This window comes from Cuculus canorus, chromosome 6 (assembly GCF_017976375.1).
Source record: "Cuculus canorus isolate bCucCan1 chromosome 6, bCucCan1.pri, whole genome shotgun sequence".
Lineage (NCBI taxonomy): Eukaryota > Metazoa > Chordata > Aves > Cuculiformes > Cuculidae > Cuculus > Cuculus canorus.
In genome coordinates this window covers 39,634,458-39,653,460 of record NC_071406.1, presented here as the reverse complement: position 1 = coordinate 39,653,460, position 19,003 = coordinate 39,634,458, and the positions used below count along the sequence as shown (strand labels likewise).

General features: G+C 46.3%; 1 protein-coding gene across 3 annotated transcripts in view; it reads left to right on the top strand.

The window, feature by feature from the left end:
• Nucleotides 1–19,003, top strand: part of ABCA12 (ATP binding cassette subfamily A member 12) — a 117,811-nt gene that overhangs the window by 16,206 nt on the left and 82,602 nt on the right. For 2 of the 3 annotated variants that reach the window (XM_054069548.1, XM_054069549.1), the window contains exon 2: nt 5,523–5,616. Coding sequence is in view for 1 of the 3 variants with exons in the window: in XM_054069547.1 (XP_053925522.1) it covers nt 974–1,042; nt 5,523–5,616 (163 nt within the window). In the remaining 2 variants the exon portion in view is untranslated. Of the gene's footprint in view, nt 1–850; nt 1,043–5,522; nt 5,617–19,003 lie in introns of those variants that run through there. The other variant, XM_054069547.1, reaches the window with a different exon arrangement.

The window sequence follows — 19,003 nt, the reverse complement described above, 5'->3', positions numbered from 1 at the left end:
TTGCTGCAGGCCCTGCTAAAAAGTTTTCCCCATCTTTCTTATCAGCCCTCTTTAAGTATCGAAAGGTCCCCTTTGAGCCTTTTCTCCAGTTGAAAAACCCCAACTCTCTCAGCTTCTCTCGACAGGGGAGGTGCTCCAGGCCTTTGATGGTTTTTGTGACCCCCTCTGGACCTGCTCCAACAGCTCCATGTCTTTCCTCTGCTGAGGTCTCCAGAGCTGGACACAGGCCTCCAGGTGGGGTTTCACCAGAGCAGAGTAGAGGGGCAGAATCGCCTCTCTCGCACTGCTGGCAACACTTCTTTTGATGCAGCCCAGGATCCCTTTCCCTGGATAGGTGAATTTAATTGAGACATTAAAAAGTATTAACACATTATCCCCCATCCCTGCCAGTTCCAAATGAACAATACCAGGATCTGCATGCATTGGCTGTAGATGCTTTCTCCTTCACAGCTGTCCCCTGTGAACTCGGGGAAGTCGGACTGGCCTGGCAAGCAGCCTAACTCTTTGTTGTTGATGACACCTCTCCAGCAGAAGCCATGTGTGGGCAGACAGGTAGTTTCATCATGGGGAGGAGGAGGAGATGGCATGCATCACCTTTTGTTTAAGCAGAAGCATCTTTTTGGAATGCTATCCATTTTATCGGTTGGGGCTTGAACAAGGAGCAGCCAGGAGAGGCTGGATATTGTAATTACCACAAGTGGAGGCAGGCCGCTGCGTCTGCCTGCCTGCCTGGAGAGGAATAACCTGTTGAATTTGCTAGGAGCTATTGCTGTGAGGACAAGAGCTACAGCAACTGGGAGGAGAGCAGCCACAAGTGGATGGAGTAGCTGCTTCAGAGCTATGCAGTGGGGAAGAGGCAGGGGCTTGGATATCGGGTGTTGGGTGCCCGTTTGGGTTAGAGCCTCTGCTTTTACCTCCTAAGCCGGGGAGGAAGAATCTGCAGCCCGTTTGGTTTTGGCTGCGTTAGCCAAGGATGGCTGCGCTCTCTCAGCACTTGAGGATCTTGCTGTGGAAGAACTGGCTGAGCGTCAAGAGGCAGCTGGTGAGTGTGAAAACACAGGAGAGGGAACCTGGGAATCCCAGGAGCTGAGGAGTAAGCAGGGCGCTGCAGGAAGGGAATATCATGGTATTAGAACAGGAATATTTTGAAAGCTGTGATAGAGGTGGAGGGAAGGAAGGGAATGGCATGGAAGCGAAGGCGGGTCTTTTTTAGCCAAGGTGATTGGATCTTGTGTTGGAGCTCATGTATCAGGGTGCAGGAGCCCAGGTGGAGATCTATAGATGCCAATGTTGTTCCCTCAGGGCAGTGGGCCTTGCAAACAAATCCATGCACAAACTCATGGGCAGGCTTTAATTAAGGCTGCAGTCTGTATCTGCTGCCATATGAGCAGACCCCACGGTTTGTGTTACAGCCTCCAAGGAGTCCCTGGAATTTGGGGGTGATGGGGAGTGCCCTTGTATAGAGCCATTTGTAAGGGATGGACAGAACAGAAAGTGGCTCTGAGAGATACAGGTAGAAGAGATTTCCAGTGCAGTCCAGTGTGTGTTGCAAATCAAACCTCGCAGTGGTCTTTCTTTCCAAAATGTAAACTATTGCCAGCAGCACCCAGAGAGCAATCTGAGGTGCAGCAGCAACAAGGAGGTAAATGTTCCTTTGGATGGCACCGTGTGTCCAGGCAAAGCCTTCCGAATAGTTTTGTTCCACTCATGCTTCAAGAGAGCTGCACTGGATTTCCAGCAGAAGCATGTTGCATTTCGTGGGCTTGTATTGCAACCCATCCTCTTGCCAGTGACCCAAATGTAATGAGTTTTAAACTTGTTTTGGTTGAATGGAAGCCTTGGCAGGTGCAGAAAATACTGACAGAAGAGAAATGGCTGTGGAGGGTGTGATATGAGGATGGAGTGAGAGGCCTTGTATCACTGCATGCTTCTGCAAGGTCCATTCTTGCCTGCCTTGTCCCACCTCTTGGCTTTTAGATTCAGAGAGTTCATCTGGCTCCTTGGGATCCTCTATAGGAGCTGTGGACCTGCTGTGCACCTTAGAGCATCTTTCACTGCTGTGAAGGATACAAGAGGCTTTGAGATGCAGAGGTATCACAATAAATTACTTCAAATTTCTCAAGAGAGATTGCAACAGCCTTGTTAAAAGCCGGCAGCCTGGGTCTCTTTCAGCTCTTGTGTACCCAAAGTAATCACCAACCTAAGCCCTGCTGGCACTCCTGACCATACAGTCTCACTGGCTTTACTTCTGATTTCCTGTGGAGTTGAAGTATCCATTCTATAGAACTGAAATGTCAATTAAAATTAAAATCTGCCCACTACTGATTATTTTATGGCAGGCTTTCCCTGCCACCTCCATTTCCCTCTCTTGCTCCAAATTAAGGAGCATGCTCAGACTGGAGAGAGTGCGAGGAGGTAAACCCAGATACCATACCTGCTCCCGAACACATCCTGATGTCTCTGTCCTCCTGCTTGTGTTGTAATCTGTGTGATCTGACTTCATTTACAGGCCAGGCTTGGAGAAAGCCGCTTTGGTTTGGGTTTTTTTTCAGTGTACTTGTTTTGCAAGGGAAGTGTTCTGTTGTTGTTCTCAGTTTCTGATGACACGTGAAGGTGGTTCCTGGCAGCCCCTGTCCTCCCCCTGTAGACTCAAGTGCTCTCCTGCTGCTATCTGCCTCTCTAGGGCTGGCAAACACGTTTGCTTCTGCCTTTTGCTTCGTGCCATTTCCTCTGCAGAGCCCCTGAAGAGGCTGCCACTGCCTGTGCAGGATGGGGAGAGTCCAGCTCGCTGGGCTGGTGATGTTTTGAGCTCAGCTGAAGCTCTGCATCCATGGCCAGAGAGTGCATTAATGCGGGTGACTCCTGCCAAGAAAGGAGTTTGGGTCATGAGTTTAGGTGGCTGCCTTCTCCAAAGCAAGGTTTGGCCTGCCTGCCAAGGGGAACTGGAGAAATAAACTCCTCTTGCACCTCTGCTGCTTTCTGTCTTGCTTCTAGGTGGCTTGGTTATTTAAATAGAGGCAGGAGGGACAGAAGATGTGCCTGCATCCAGAGATACTAAGTAAGGTCTGAGCAATTAAAACTACTTTTAACAGTGAAATAATCCAGCAACCAAAGGATTATGCAACCTGCATCAGTGCCTGGTGTCCCCAGAGCTGAATTCAGGTTGGTTATGGCTCCATTCAAGTCAACTTGCTCCACCTGCAAGCAGTTTGGCCAAGGTGATTGTCTTGTTTTTGTTACCTAGAAATGCCTGGGAGGGTGGGAATGCTGTTATGTTGCAACCAATGTGCCCGACTACTATTAAATCCAATTAAGTCAAAGGACAGAGATACTAGGGGAAGAGCTGCGTGGGAAGTGGAGTAGAATCATAGAATGGTTTGGGTCAGAAGAAACCTTAAAGACAATCCCACTGGATCAGTTTGCTCAAACCCCATCCAACCTGGCCTTGAACACCTCCAGGGATGGGGCAGCCACCAGTGCTCTGGGCAACCTGGGCCAGGGCCTCCCCACCCTCACAGGAAAATGTTTTTTCCTAAGGTCTCATCTCAATCTCCCCTCTATCAACTTCAAACCGTTCCACCTCGTCCTATCCCTGTGCTCTCTAAGAGCCCCCCCAGCTTCCCCGTAGCCCCTCTAAGCACTGAGAGGCTGCTCTAAGGTGTAAGGTAAGCACCACTTTAACTCCAAGTGGGGAGGTACAAAGGTTTCCCAGAGTAGAAACAAACAATTCTTTTCAATCCCCAAGAACATGACAGATCTCTTGACTTTTCCTTCAGCAACTTCTGACTAATATCAGTTTCTGTGCTGTTACCCTGTAATTTTACTTTAGCCTGCGTGGTACTAAACAAGGAGGATGTGTTAATAATACCATTGCATGGAATTAATCAGAGTTTAACAGCGTGTTCAAGCACTGATTATAGGGAAAGCTTGTGATATAAAAAAATCTATGGAAAGATGTTATTTTCAGTGATGAATCTTGTTATAAGTTGGCGGTGAATATATAAAAGGCAGGAAGAGCACTGTCTGTAAAAGCTAAAATGTTGCTGATGCAGAAATTATAGGAGTACCCTCTGCGAGAGGATGTGTTGAGGGATTCTTTGTGACTTGATGTCTGTCACTTGTGTCTTCTGGGGCATGAATCTTGCTCATACTTTCATGGTTGGATGTCATCAGGGATGGTAGGGATGGAGTTGCTGTGAAACAGCCATCTTAAAGCTGAATTGTTCTCCAGGATTTGTTTGTCTTTTTGTTTGAGTTTATGTTCTAGTAAGCATTACAGGAAATGAAAACACTGTTATAGGCTTGGAATTACTTGGGGAAAAACAGTTTGGGGTAATGTGTACTGATGTGAAAAAAAAATAGCAGTGCAATGATGAAAAATGTGGTGATTTTGAAGCAAGACATCTTTGCAGTTTCAAAAGCTGGCATCAAAGATACAGCAATTCAGGAATTCTGCAGCACAAAGTAGTTTGAGCTCAACTCGTGAGGGGGTGGAGAACTCTATAATCTACTAAGCAGGGTACAAGCTCACCAACTCGTGTTAAAGCAGTTGACCATTTGAATACTTGCCTTTTCCTACCTTACGAAACTTGAAGGTTTGTAGATTTAAGACTGACTTTGGGCCTTCTGCTGAGACTGGTTTCCTACCCTAGATGATTAATAGGCTATATTTTCTTCCTTCTTGTCCATCAAAATGGTCAACCCTTTTGTCAGAGGCAAGAGCTCTATGAATATTCATGTTTTTTCCGTCACATTAGGTCAATTTTACGTCATCCCTTTTCCGTCTCGGCTCATCTGTATGGTCTGCAAGAGCCTAGAAATGGAAAGGTGCCAGGGATGTAGATTGTTGGGGCAGAAGCTCCCATGAGGGATTCTGGTGACGCGTGTCCAAATGCAACTTCTCCAGCTGGCAGGTTACACATGTCCATAAACCCCTTCGTACACCATGATTGAGTTCCACCTCTTGTAAATGACTACTGTGAAGATCCTTTCAGCTCTGCTGTGAGGCTGAACTGCTGTTTGTGACAAATCGTGCTACTTCTGGGGAAAAAATGCTGTAGACTTTTCAATCCGCTTCTTAATTGTACCCCAAAATTTGAGTTTTTAATCAAATTGGTCGTCTTTACCCATCATTTGAGTAGTGCCACTCACTGAAAGTGAAACCTTTGCACTTAATCTCTTTGATCTTGCGATCGGTGCATCCAAAAGTCTTTTCAGTGTGCTGTTACTATTACAGAGCAGTGTCTCAAAGCTGTGTAAACATCGTCCCCATAATTATCAGCCAAACTGAAACGTGAGGTGCTGGTGTTATTTTCAGGCTTGTTATTTGCTATTAAAATCCTATGTAGCTTTTCTTTCTGCATAGATAATGCTTGGGGGTTTAACAGTACACATACCAAGACAGATGTGATTTACAACGAGTCTTATAACTCATTTAGGGTAGTACTTGTACATTCCAGACGAGCTCTGGAGCATATCAGTACGACAAATGTAACCGATATATTTTCATTGCTGTTTTATAGGTATGGTCGTTCATTTTAATTTCCTGGCCTGTGCTTGTTTTCATAATCTTGGCCATTATCCGTCTCAAATTCCCTCCAGAACCGCAGCCAAACTGTAAGTAACTGTTTTGTTTTTACATCTTTGGGGTTTATTTCACATTTCAGTGACTGACGTGTTCATTTGATGCCTCTTGTTACTTTTACAAATTTGGTTCTTTGTGGTTTCCAGCGGAGATTTCCTGGGATGCAGCGTGCTCTAAATAAAATATCTGTGTTCCTCTGAAGTTGTTACTGTTTGTTTGTTTCAGATTAGCTTTACAATTAGAAAACAACTTGAAAGAACTGTCTTAAACACGCTGCTGTTGTAGATGGCGACATATATTTACGTGATAAGGGGGATGTGAGGGCAGCTGGGGGAGATCTCACTCAGTAAAATGAGTAAGAGCATGGGCTTTGAGTGGGATTGTGAAGGTGGGGTGACAAACATGAGGTTGCCAACATGGAAGTCTTTACTTTGTGTGTGTGACAAGCAAAAGGCATCTATTTAGGCCGCTTGCTACTAAGGCTCAGCTGCAGAGTGGTAGCTTGTTTGGCTCCTGTGACCCAAGGGGGTGCATGAGCCCTTTCTAGCAATGAAAAGAGCAGCAGTTTGGGTGGATGAATGGTTGGTGGTGGTTAAATAGTGGTTAAATAGTGAAGAGTTTGCACAAGGCTATTCTTGCTTGTAAGCCTTGGTTTGCTGGTCAGGAGAGCGCATCTGCATCTCAGAGCTTGGGTGTGCTTAAATCTGCTCTTAGAATCTTACACTGATTTAGTGAGCCCTTACCATGCCCCCAGCTCTGCCTATATTTGTTTGTGAAGTTACATGGTAAAACAGAGCAAGGAGTTTCTCCTGTTGAAAGCCTTTTCCCCTTCCACAGTGTTGATTTTGAGTTGGATCAAATCCCTGATTCTGCTCTCTGTGGCCTCACAAGCGCAGTCCCAGAGGATGCGAGAGGACTGCGTGATAGGGCTGAGCCCTCCTTCTCAGTGACGGCCTGCCTTTAGGTTGGGAGAAATCATTCATGGAGCTGCGCTGCTTATCTGCTCATTAGAGGAGCTCCTTGCCCTTATCATTGCAGAGACCGTAAGAGCGTCGGCAAGTTTCTTGCTTCATGTTGCACATCTAGTCTGCTGGATCACATTTGTGTGTTGGAGCACAAAGCTGCGCATAGAGCTGTTAGTGACAGCCAGAGTTTCCCTGCACAGGCTAGGAATTGGCCCTCGAAAATTCCCCTTACTAAAGGTTTTGTAGGATCTGATTCGTAAGAGAAACACCATCATGGATGACCTACATCAGGCTGTCATCGGCTTGACAACAACAAAGCCCTGGCACCAGCAATTTTGGAGTTTTGTATTTGGGGCAAGGAGACTGATGCAGAGGGAGAGGAGGCAGATGGGCAGGACTGAGGACAAGCAGTTGAGCTTTGAGTTTGTATCTATCAGCTGTGTGAAATGTGACCATGAGGGATCCGCGCTTGATGGCGTGTTGTGTGCGCTTTGGAAATGTTTCACCCAATTAAGTGATGTGTGTGATTCTCTGATGACAAAGTCTTTCTCTATGATGCATGAGAAAGGGCCTCATTGATAAATACTGGATATAAAGTCAGGAAAGCCCTTGTGCTGTGTTTACAGTCTACTGTGAGTAAGGGTTTGCGTACCTCGTTTTGTCAACAGTGTAAGTGGCTTTATGAAAGTATCTCAGGAAGTCCTCGGTGGAGAAAGGACTTTCTTGGTGTGTTAGGGTGGTCTTTTAACCCCATGTCCATCTGCTGTCAGCGAAACGCCTCTTTAGATATGTTAAATATTTTAAGTTCTCCCAAATTCCCTGGAACCAGTTGGAGCAGGCAAGACAGGACATGTTGTACTTTGTGAAAAACCCCTCCTTTTTCCACGGGTGGAAATGGCAGCACTCCCACGCTGCTCCATCCATTGTACTGGCTGTCCCTGATCAATCAGATAAGACAGATGTCAAGAGAGCCAGCTGGGTGGTAAAATGTTTATACTTTTATTCTACGTGGCTGTTAGTTTGAATGTACATTTATTTGGAGGATGTTTGCTGTGAATGACCGCATCTCTGAATTAATGGATTGGAAGGAATTTTAGGAACAGCAAGTAGCTCCATCAGTTATGCTTTGCAGGAGAGGGGAAAATTGGTCAGTATATTTGGGGGAAAAAAAAAAAACCTCTTCCATGGATGAATTCTGTTTTGGGACGAGTCTCAGCAAGTATGTGAGTAGATGTCTGCTAGAAGTGGATGATAGGAACTCTGCAAGAGAGGTTTTATGCTGGAAAGTGATGATCGTGGTGCATTCTTGTGATCTTGGTGATCAGAGACCATCTAAGAATCCCAGGGAGATAAAGAACATTAACCAGAGCATCAAACAACTGCTTTCTGCTGGTTTTCTGGTTAAATAAGAATAGCCACTTGACAATTGCTGTCTTTTTTTTTTTTTTTTTTGATAACTGGAAAAAATGTCGACTTTTTGCTTGAAAAGCAAAATAGAAATCATGTTGGAACTTTTTCCTATATCAATCAGAAAAATCAAAGGATGAGTGGACTCTTAGAGGGCTATGTAGAGAAATTACATAGCAAATATCAGTCAAGAATGAACAAGTGGCAGGAGCTGCCTGCAAGAGCAACTTGGTTTCTTTGTGTTTGTGTGGCATCTAGCGCAGGGGAGCTTGTGCCAAAGGGAACTCCGAAGGGAAGCGACATGCCAAATAAACACCCTCAGTAAACAGGTTGCCCACAGGAAAACTGAAAGCTGAGGAAAGCAAGCAGCTGGAATCAACCTGATAATTTTCTTTAGAACTGTAGCTTCTAGTGTCCAAGAGGAAAAAAATCCCATCTTTTTTTTTTCTCCCAGGCATGTTTGATGCTGTATTTCCAGGTCAGCCAGCAGTTAGGAGGCATGGGAAAAGATTCCTCTGCATACCCAGTTCCTGTGATGATTTAAGAGTCCAACCACACAAAATCCCCATTACTGTGGATGCTGCAGATGGGGCTTTTGACCATTTCATTCCAGCCTTTGAGATTGCTAGAAGATATTGGGACGTCTTTTATCTCTTATATGTGGAGTAGGAAGCTCTGGACTTGCAGCCTATGGTGTTGAAAGCCACTGAACTTGAGTTTGGTGGTATATTCCAGGTTTTTGTGCCTGTATCACCTGTTTTCTAGACTGAGTAGGGACAAAAGTCCCTTTCCATCACTACAGGTTTTTGCAAGGTGTGGGAATTGTGAGAGAGATACAATCTGTCCCTCAGGGCTCAACCCACTCAGTCTACAGCGAAGCCCAATTATGCTCCTTGCTTTACCTAGCGCTGTCACACCCTGTCAACGCCCTCCCTGCCTGCTTTCTTCCTTTTCTGTTCTTCTTTCCCCTCCTGTCAGTTTGACTTCATCATTATTCTCCACAGAAGCTTTCTTGGGTGTGATTAGTTGTCCACTCATTTGTAAACCTTGCTCTCCAGTGCCACGGAGAAGATGTGGTAGAAACCTTGCTCTATTCCCATGCCTTTCCAAAGGACAGGCAATGCATAAGTCACTCCTTTTTCATGGAAAAAAGCTGAGATCTTGGCTCTAGTCTTAAAATCCAGGGAATTCATTGCCTGAACTTTTCTCAGTGGAGCACATCTGACTCTTCACCTCTGCCCAAAGTTTCCACCCAGATTTCATCACCCCCTTGGAGGAGCCTGCAAGGGTTTATTGCATTTGATCAGAGATACTCGTGATAGACTCAGAAGCAAGGTGCTCCACGAGGCTGTTCTTGCAGCCAGTATGCTGGGAAACTGTTGTAATAGTTGAGCGCTAGACTGGTTTCCAGCATAGCTGTGTAGGTCTGGCTTAGAGCCAGAGCTGCGTGTCACAACGTAGGAGCAGAGAGTCATAGAATCACAGAATGGTTTGGATGGGAAGGGACCTTAAAAGGCCATCCAGTTCCAACCCCCTGCCATGGCAGGGACACCTCCCACTGGATCAGGGTGCTCAAAGCTTTATCCAACCTGTTTTAAACGCCTCCAGGGTTGGGGCAGCCACAACTTCACTGGACAACCTGGGCCAGGACCTCATCAGTCTCACAGGAAACCATTTCTTCCTAAGATCTCATCTCGGTCTCCCCTCTTTCAGCTTAAAACCATTCCTCCTCATCCTGTCCCTGCATTCCCTGTTTAAGAGCCTCCTCTCCAGCTTTCCTGTAGGCCCCCTTTAACTGCTGGACCCCAACTCTTTCAGCCTGTCCTTGTACGGGAAGGTGCGCAAGCCCTCAGATCATCTTTGTGGCCTCCTCTGGACTTGCTCTAACAGCTCTATGTCCTTCCTGTGATGAGAACTCCAGAATTGAAGACAAGGCTCCAGGTGGAGTCTCCCAAGGACAGAGTAGAGGGACAGAACCCCCTCCCTCACTCTGCTGGGCATGTTGCTTTGGATGCAGCCCAGGATAGGGTTGGCTTCCTGGGTTGCTCTTCTTCTTGGCTCTAGTGCTTGTAGAAGAGGAGCCGGAGTGTAACAGAAATACACTCTGTTCAGTGATCGATAGGTAGGACTTGAACCAGTCCAGAACTACTTGGAAAAATCAATCTGAATCGCAAACCACAGATCTGAGATGCCTTAAGAGAGAGGCTGTGGCTCGTACCCGCAGGAACGTCTTTCCTGTGACTTCTGTGTTGAGCAGTGTTGCCATGTTAGTGGTAACTGAGGCGTGAGTTACCCTGGTCAGAAGAGGCAGGATGCTCTGTATAGCTCAGAAGAAAAGGTTAAACAGAGATAGTACTGGGAAAGGGTTTGTTGGCAGCTGCTGTGAGGAGCATGAGGTGTCTGTTCTGCCGAGTGCATGGCAGGCAGTTCCTATTGACCTCTGTCCCTATCCCTGGTCCATGTCCTGGCCCTGCTGGCTGTCGCAGCAGCATGCTGGCAGATGGGTTCAGGGGCTTCTGCCCTTTGGGTCTGTGGAACTGAGGCCCTCAAACCACTGCCTCCATCCCAGCCTGTTGCTCTAATGTAGAAACCCTTACACTAACTCTGTCCTGTTGTTAACAGAGAGGGACCTTGAGCTGGGTCAATGTTCCATGTGAGTGACAGCCCTGCCAGGACACGGATGAGGGCAAGGGTTTGGAGCAAGGTGGGCCCAGCACTGTCCTCCTGCTCTTCAAATAGCATCCTGGAGATAAGAAAGTTCTGAAAAGGTGCTTGCATTTTGCAAGAAAATTATTTCATAGTTGGAAGGACCTGAACTCATCTCTTTTCCCAGTAGCGTGGAAAAATTAATAGCTTCCCATGCTAATTACAGGGAGTTGAGATGGTGGCTCAGCTACACAGGCCTCTACATTCATTTGGATAAGTCAGGGTACTTATGCAAGGCATAATCCACCCCAAGGGCTCAGCCCACGCTGTATAGACAAGCACACATCAGAATCCAAGCTCTCCTTCACCACTTGCCTGTGGTGGAGCAGTCCCACTCCTCCTTTTCCTTTACACCTCTGTCATCATTTTCTTCTCCTTTTCCATCAGTTTTCTCTTCTTTTCTAGACAAACCAACACCAGGTTTCCGTCCACTCAACTGCTGTGTCTTTCTCAAACCAACCTCATCGGGTCATAGAATCCTGGAATCGTTTGCTTGGAAAAGACCTTTGAGATAGTCAAGTCCAACCATACCTGTCTATGACTAAACAGTATCCCTGAGACTAGACAATATAGAATGATAGAATTAAATTGGTTGGAAAAGACCTTTTAGATCACCAAGTCCGACTATTGATTCAGCCCTGCTAAGTCCACCACCAGACCATGTGCCCAAGTATGATGTCTACCTTGCTTTGATATGAACTTTGTTCTGTTGCATGGTGTTGTGCTGCCAACGTGCCGGGGAGCAGATTGTCCTATAATGCTCTATTTCATTGAAGTCATGCTGCAAGGGTAACAAATTATCTCCCACATTTGCTGGAATAAACACAAGCGTTGGTCTCCTTGTGTACGTAAGTGGTGACCGGCCACACAGCTCCCTGCACCTTGCCCAGGCTTCCTCTTAGCTTCATAGTTGGAACGACCCGAACTCATCCCTTTTCCTGGTAGTATGGGAGAGCCAAACCTGAAACAGAGAGCTTCAATGTTTATAATGCCTCTCTTTTCATGAATCTCAACATCTCCAACTCTTTTTATGGACTCTTCCACCTGCTGAGGTGTGACTGAAGGATGGTCAGAGTTGGAGATGGAAACTTCTGAGTTACCAGGATTTTTTCCTACTTACTGAATTACAATGGGGCCTTGAGACAGTCACTTAATCCTGGTGACTTCCTGAAGCATCTGAATCCAGGTGCTGGGACCTCAAAACATAGAAGTATTTTTTTGAGAAGGGCTGAAGGGTTTGGCTTGCATGAATTTAGCAGCTACTGATGTCTGTGTTTCTGGAAAGGAGGTCACTGTTGTTTAAAGGATCTAAGCCTGGACTCTGGAGACTACCTGGAGGTACTCAGCATTGAAAGACATTGGTTAAGTAAACATGTCTTTTGTGCAGGGTTTTTTTCCCAGAGTCTAGATGTGGGTCTAGGCTTTTAGGTTCCAGCTTCTAGCTGGGAAATGTTCTGACTCTCTTCTTAGGTCCTGTTTGTGCAGTGTTTTGCTTCTTGTACAGACGGGAAAGCTGGCTGTGTTACAACAGGACCAAGTTAGCCTTGTCTGCATTAAATTTTGCTTTAAAAAGCCCTGTAGGGAAAGGGCTAGTGTGCAGTTCCTCCTCTCTCTTGGTGTGTTTGTGCTTCAGGCAGTAGAGCATCCCTCACAACACAGTCAACCTCCAGTGCCATCCGTCCCCATCAGCTCTGCCCAGCGGTGCAGCCATCGGCTCTGTCGCTTTCCCATCCTGACCTGAATTTGCAATACCTCTTAGAAGCTTTCCATCTCCCTTCCTTTATGTTTGGTTTGGGGCTTCTTTCTCCTCCCTTTATGCCTGCCTTTTCTTCCGCTCCTTTGCAATTTTTATGCTCTCTGGTCTCTATGATCTCCCTGATCAGTCGGTGAACCCAATGCATTCAGATTCAAGCGCTGGTGTGTAATTTATTGCAGAAGGAAGGAGAAGGTCTGTGGGTAAGCAAAACTAGCTTGCCTAGTCTTAATAAGCATGGAAGGTAGGTGCTGTCTGCTCTGGACCCGTCTTATTTGCAGAGCCTGAAGAGCTCAAGGGAAGAATTAGGCAATTAAATGCTTCCTGTGCTGAGGCCACCAACCCAGGGAGGAGTCTTGTGGTGAATTGTCTGCTGCTTCGATCTTGCTGTCGTAGGCAGAGAAGTGAAGACATCGTGTTATTGAGACACTGGAGAAAACAAGGATGCTGGTGCTGTGACAGTGAAAGATGCAAGCGTTTGAATCTCACGCAGGCACACTGTGTTTCTGGGGGCTTGAGTGGAGTTACCTGCGGTCCTGCTGAGCTCACGTAAGGAAAAACAGGAGCTGGGCAGGGCTTGGAAATCAGAGCATGTGGTGTGGCCGGTGGGTAGGCTGTTGTGTGTGCAATAACTACTCACAACATCTTTTTGATACATGATGGTTTGTCTGGGGGAGATTTAAAAACATCAAATTAGAGTTGAAGGAAAGAAGGCGACCAAGGAAGATGCTGCTTAAAGCATTATAGGAAGGCATTGGGGGAATGCCTGTGTTCCAGGGACGACAAGACTTGGGCTGACACCAGATCATCGGAACTGTGGGCAGTGCAGGGCCCGGTGGGCAGATTTCCATGGACCTATGCTGGTACGTGCAGTGTTGGAGCTTCACTGTGTGTGTTGGGGCTCACCAGGTGCCACCTTGCAACACGAGCCTGTCCTGACTTACAGCAGTGGTGGAGGCTGGCAGAGGAACAAAAACTACTCTGATATTCTACATACTGAGGCAAGTTGAGGGTGAGCTCAGGATATCTCTTTTTTCAGGTGAAATTGTGGAAGAAAATGACAATTTTGCTGGCTGGCCAAAAACAGGGTGAAAAAAATTGCCTGTATCTCTGGAGTGGTTTAAAAAATAAACTTTGTGGTGGGAAAGGCAACAGCGTAGGAACACTACAGTGGGGAGTCCAATACCAAACTTATAGCTCTGATCCAGCAAAACTCTTAAGGATGTGTTTAACCTGAAATCTGCATAATCCCATTAAATTCAGTAGGGCTGATACTGCTGTGCTGTCACTTGGGACACACTGAACAAGGTTTGGATGCTGCTAGGAGCTGCAATGCTTGCCACCCTCGCCCTTGTTTTTTGCCACAAGCGTGGGACTGGTGTGGGCATTGATCTTGGGGTTGTGGAACAGGTAAAGGGAATGCTCAGCTGGCATCTGCCTCCTGGCCCTGCCCCAACTAAAGACTGCGTTCCCAGGTAATTGGGAACATGAAGGTCCCTATCCCCAGCTTCCAGGTCAGATGTGAGTTTCAGAGCACAATGAATGTCACGATGTCACAGCAATATAAGTGTCATGGCAATTAAATAGTCTCTTTTATAAGATAGAAGCCATCTGTCTATTCGGATCATTCCTCGTGTGTGTGAAAAATACCCTGCTTCAAAATTCATCTCATCCCATAGATTTGATGATCAGGGTTAGGTTTTGGAGATAAATTGAAAATCGTAGGCTTATAGATTGGTTTGGGTTGGAAAGGACCTTAAAGCCCATCTGGTTCAAAGTCCATCCAGTTCCAACCCCTGTACTGTGGGCAGGGATGCCTCCCGCTGGATCAGGTTGCTCAAAGCCCCATCCAACCTGGTGTTAAAGCTTTGGGAGAAAGCTGGGCTGCGTGAGGTGCTGTTGATAAACAGGTGGCAACAAAACTGGAAATAGGCAGTTGCCTGTGGTTTAAGAGAAACAGTATCTTCGTTATGTCACGCGACGAACATGTTTGTCTTTTTGATTGTTAAATAAAGTGAAGGAATAGAGTTTAAAGGAATGCCCTGTGACTATGGAGAAGGCTAGAAAGGGAGAAGGTTTTGTGTACACAATATGTCCCACACGAAGACAGGCTGAGAGAGTTGGGGTTGTTCAGCCTGGAGAAGAGAAGGCTCCAGGGAGATCTTAGAGCAGCTTCCAGTGCTGAAAGGAGCTTCAGGAGATCTGGGGAGGGACTCTTGGTCAGGGAGTGCAGGGATAGGATGAAAGGAAGGGTTTTAAGCTGAAAGAGTAGAGATTGAGAGGAGATCTTGGGAAGAAATGTTTTCCTGTGAAGGTGGGGAGTCCCTGGTCCAGGGTGCCAAGAGAAGTGGTGGCTGCCCCATCCCTGGAGGGGTTCAAGGCCAGGTTGGATGGCGCTTGGAGCAGCCTGATCCCGTGGGAGGTGGGCAGGGGTTGGAACTAGATGGGCTTTGAGGTCCTTTGCAACCATTCTGTGATTCTATGATATAGTTAAATGTTTTGCTTAGAAATCTGGGTGGAGATCAACTGTGGCAGTAAATATTTTCCTTGTATGTTTTGTGACTTCCTAAAGAAATACAAATCCCAGCTGATAAACTGTCACAGTTGCCCCTCTGGGATGAACCTGCTGCTGCTTGGTATGATGGAGAGGGCACGCAGGGCCACGAAGCACAAAGCATTCCCTCTGCTAAAAAAACCTTTCCGTGTTTAAGGTTACTTCAGCCAGAAGCTGAGGGGTTGAAGCCAAGGGATCGTATTTAGCAGCCACTGACAAAGTGTGTTTGTGAATTTATCTAGTTATTTCTGAATGAATGTCTGCTTTTCAGCATCTACCACCCTGTGGCAGTGAGTTCCACCACATCTTGGTGTGTGTTCGAAAAGCCACTTTGTGTCTCTTTGGCTGCCACCTCAGATCTCATTGTGTTTCTTTATCCCTGGGTTTGATCATTTACTCACCCTTTTCATCCCTGATCATAATTCTATTTATTTCCCACTTTTTGGATGACTTTTTGTTTGCTGAAGAGTGTCAAGTCGCTTTGAATGATGTAGCAATGATTGAATGCGTTTTCAATTAAATACAATAATTCCTAATGAATTCTTTTGCTTCTTAATGCCTCTCATTCACTACTGGGGGAGTTGACATTTGTATGGATTTTTATGAACTATAGGAGGACTATGGAAGGAATTAATGTGTAGGGTACTTCATTGTGAATTCTGAAGCTAAGAGAATTTTTTCATGCCCAGGGAGTGGAAATGATACAATAATAAACTACAGATGGATAGAAAAGAGAAAAATTGATTATGGCTTTTTAAATTAGTGTTAAGGGAGGAGGAAAATACAGTTAATGTAATGAAATTGTTTAAGAAGTAGCCATTCATAATGGAAATTCCATATATTCTATATGAATAAAATGGAAAATAGGTTTTGTCTGGTTTTGCAGGATGGATGGCAGAGCTAGGGAGGAAGACCTGACACCAGAAACAGCGTGGGCTGAAAAGGGAGGAGGATATTTTGAAAGCAAGAACTGTGGTCTGCATAGCTCTGTGATATTTAAGGGGATTTGCATGTTCAAGCGATGGGGCCGTGACATAGTCTTTCAGAGTAGCAGAGCTGAGACTGGGACACTGAGGGAGGAGAAGGAACTGAGAGCGGACTGGAGGAACTGGTTACAAAGGAGACCACTGGCTGATGGAAGGGACACCTCCCACTGGATCAGGTTGCTCCAAGCCCCATCCAACCTGGCGTGGAACACCTCCAGGGATGGGGCAACCATCACTGCTTTGGGCAACCTGGGCCAGGACCTCATCACCCTCAACATGAGGAATTTCTTCCTAATGCCTGATCTAACTCTTCCCCTTCCAATTTAAAGCAATTCGCCCTCATTCTATTACTCCAGGCCCTTGTAAAAAGCCCCTCCCCAGCTCTCCTGAAGCCCCTTTTCGTACTGGAAGCTGCTCTAAGGTCTCCTTGGAGCCTTTTCTTCTCCAGGCTGAAAAACTACTGCAAATGCCTGAAACCTCAATGCAATGAAAGAAGCAAAACCAATGTGACAATGTAAAACATGGTCCATTTAGATTTAAACATTCCAGTCCATTTCAATTAATCTTCTATATCACAGTGAAATAGGAATTTTCATGTGTCTTGTATGACAGTTATTATTACTCTGACTTTTTTCGTCATTACTATATCAGCCACTTTTACCTGAAGAAAACAAAATGTTTGCTTGTGTCAAAGGGAAGTATGTTGGAATTTACAGCATTCAAGCAAGTAAGAGAAATTAATTTTCTTCATTTTATGCCAAATGAAAGCAAATGTGGAAATGCCAGAGTTTCCAGTGCCGTGCATGTATTTATTATAGATCCGTGGTGTTTGTTTTGGCTGCTGTGCATGCCTTGTTTCTTTTCAGCCCTTGGAGATGCAGCTGGCCTGGCTGGATGCTACTGAGCAGGGAGAACCAGGCAGCCTGTGCAGCGCTGAGCCCTTGGCTTCTCCTGCCCTTTGAGGTGCTCGTCTTTCAGTGGTGGCAGAAGATGAAAGCTCTCAGTGAGACAAGTTTGGTTGCAGACAAGTCAATTTGATAAGAAAGGGGGCCTACAAGAAAGCTGGGGAGGGACTTCTTACAAGGGCGTGGAGCGATAGGTTGAAGAGGAATGGATTTAAATTGGAAGGGGAGAAGATTTAGACTAGACATTAAGAAAAAATTCTTCACGTTGAGGGTGATGGGGCACTGGCAGAGGTTGCCCAGAGAGGTGGTGGCTGTCCCATCCCTGGAGGTGTTCAAGGTCAGGTTGGATGGGGCTTTGAGCAACCTGATCCAGTGGGAAGTGTCCCTGCCCATGGCAGGGAGGGTGGAACTGGGTGAGCTTTAAGGTCCTTTCCCACCCAAACCATTCGGTGATTCTATGAAATGCGCTGGTGACCTCTGAGCTCAGAGACCGGCAGCAATGGGTGCGGTGATCTCTCCCTCTTGGCTCATTGTCTGTGTGTGAGGCCCTCCAAAAGTAATTGTAGTTTTCATCACGGAGGTTTAAATCAAAAGACTTAAAGCTAACAGTGGTGGGTGAATGAAAACTGATGTTATGTGTTGTGGATCTGCTGTGTTGTGGGACTTGGCATCATAAAGGTGAGAACTACAGAATTCCATATTCCTTGGATGTGGCATTGCCATGCGCTTCGGTGGAAGAATGAACTGCCTTCTGCAGCTTGTGGAAAACCGGATGGATTCCCAGCAATAGAAATTAGTGGTGATAAGTGTTGTGTTTCAGATTGCAAAACTATCTCCATCAAAACACTGTCCTTCAAAATCTGTGGAGTGTTTAGAACTTTTCCTTTAGTAACATTTCATAGCTAGGGCTTATGTTGTGTACTGGTGTGGTTGATGTGCTGGATAAATCTTGGCCAAGGGAGGAACAGGTAGTTATGAACAGCTCCTGAAGACTCTAAGGGTATCAGGAAGCAACTCCCTTCCAAGCCGCCCCTGCAGTGGCGTATGGGAACAGACACCGTAATAAATCTGTGGGAAGAGCAGCCTGTGTGGCTCTGTGGAGTCAAGTCTCCTTGCCACGAGCTGTTGGATGGAGGGTGGGAGGATGCAGCAGGAAGTGCGTTAATCTCTTGAATCACCTCCTCATCAGTAAATTCCTGCCTTTTCAGGGTGAGAGGGAATTACAGGAAAGAGCTCTGAGGCCCCGCTAGGGCTTGGACACCCAAATCAGCCGTGCTTCCTGCATGATGCCATGCTCTGGTCTTGGGCACTCCAGCCAGAAGCAGCACAGTCGAAAGCTGAGCTTTCGTAGCTTCTGTTAAATTAAGATGTTGTCTTCTATGGCCTCTGAAGGACAGACCTGTCACACCAGCCTGGATACCCTGTTCTTGGCTTGAGTGTGTAAAGAAGGCAGAGTGCATACCATGGCTCCTTCAGCGCCGTCAGCTTGCCCTGCGAGAAAGCAAAGGTGGGATTCGTTGCTCAGGTGTTTGTGAAAGGGGTGCTGCAGCTGCTCCTCAACCTCCTAGTCCCATCCTTGTGTTCCTCACTCTGCTGTCCAGATAGGAGTTACACAATTTTAGCTGTTCCAGGTCTCCTAAGAGATGTGAGCTTAGTTCCTGGCCCTGGTTATTGATGGTAGGTGTGGATGTCAGTGGGGATTGTAGCCATTTCCCTTCTAGCTCCTACCTGTCTCACTTAGTTATGCTCTCCATCCTGAGCTTCATGGCTTCCCAAGTCTTTGAAGTTCCATTTTGGTAGAAACACTGATAAAGTGACGTTGTGGTTTGCATTTTTGGATTGGGGTGTGAGTCAATTTCCTGCATGGGAAAGAGGGTGCGGGCGATCAGAACGAAGATGAAACAAAAATGCCAGTGTGTGCAAAACACCATTTTCTAGGGTTGTAATTGGTGATCTCAAAGGGCAAACATCCCAGGCACGGCGAGGGATATTCACACGAGGCTGCTTCCAGATTAAAGTGTCCTACTCTATAGTTTCCCTCATGGGCAGCAGACTTAATTAGACTTCAAAACCTTTAAAGTGGAGTATGTTTGGTCCTTTGGCCCCAACACCAGACGGACTGCTTGTAGGGACAAGAGAGATC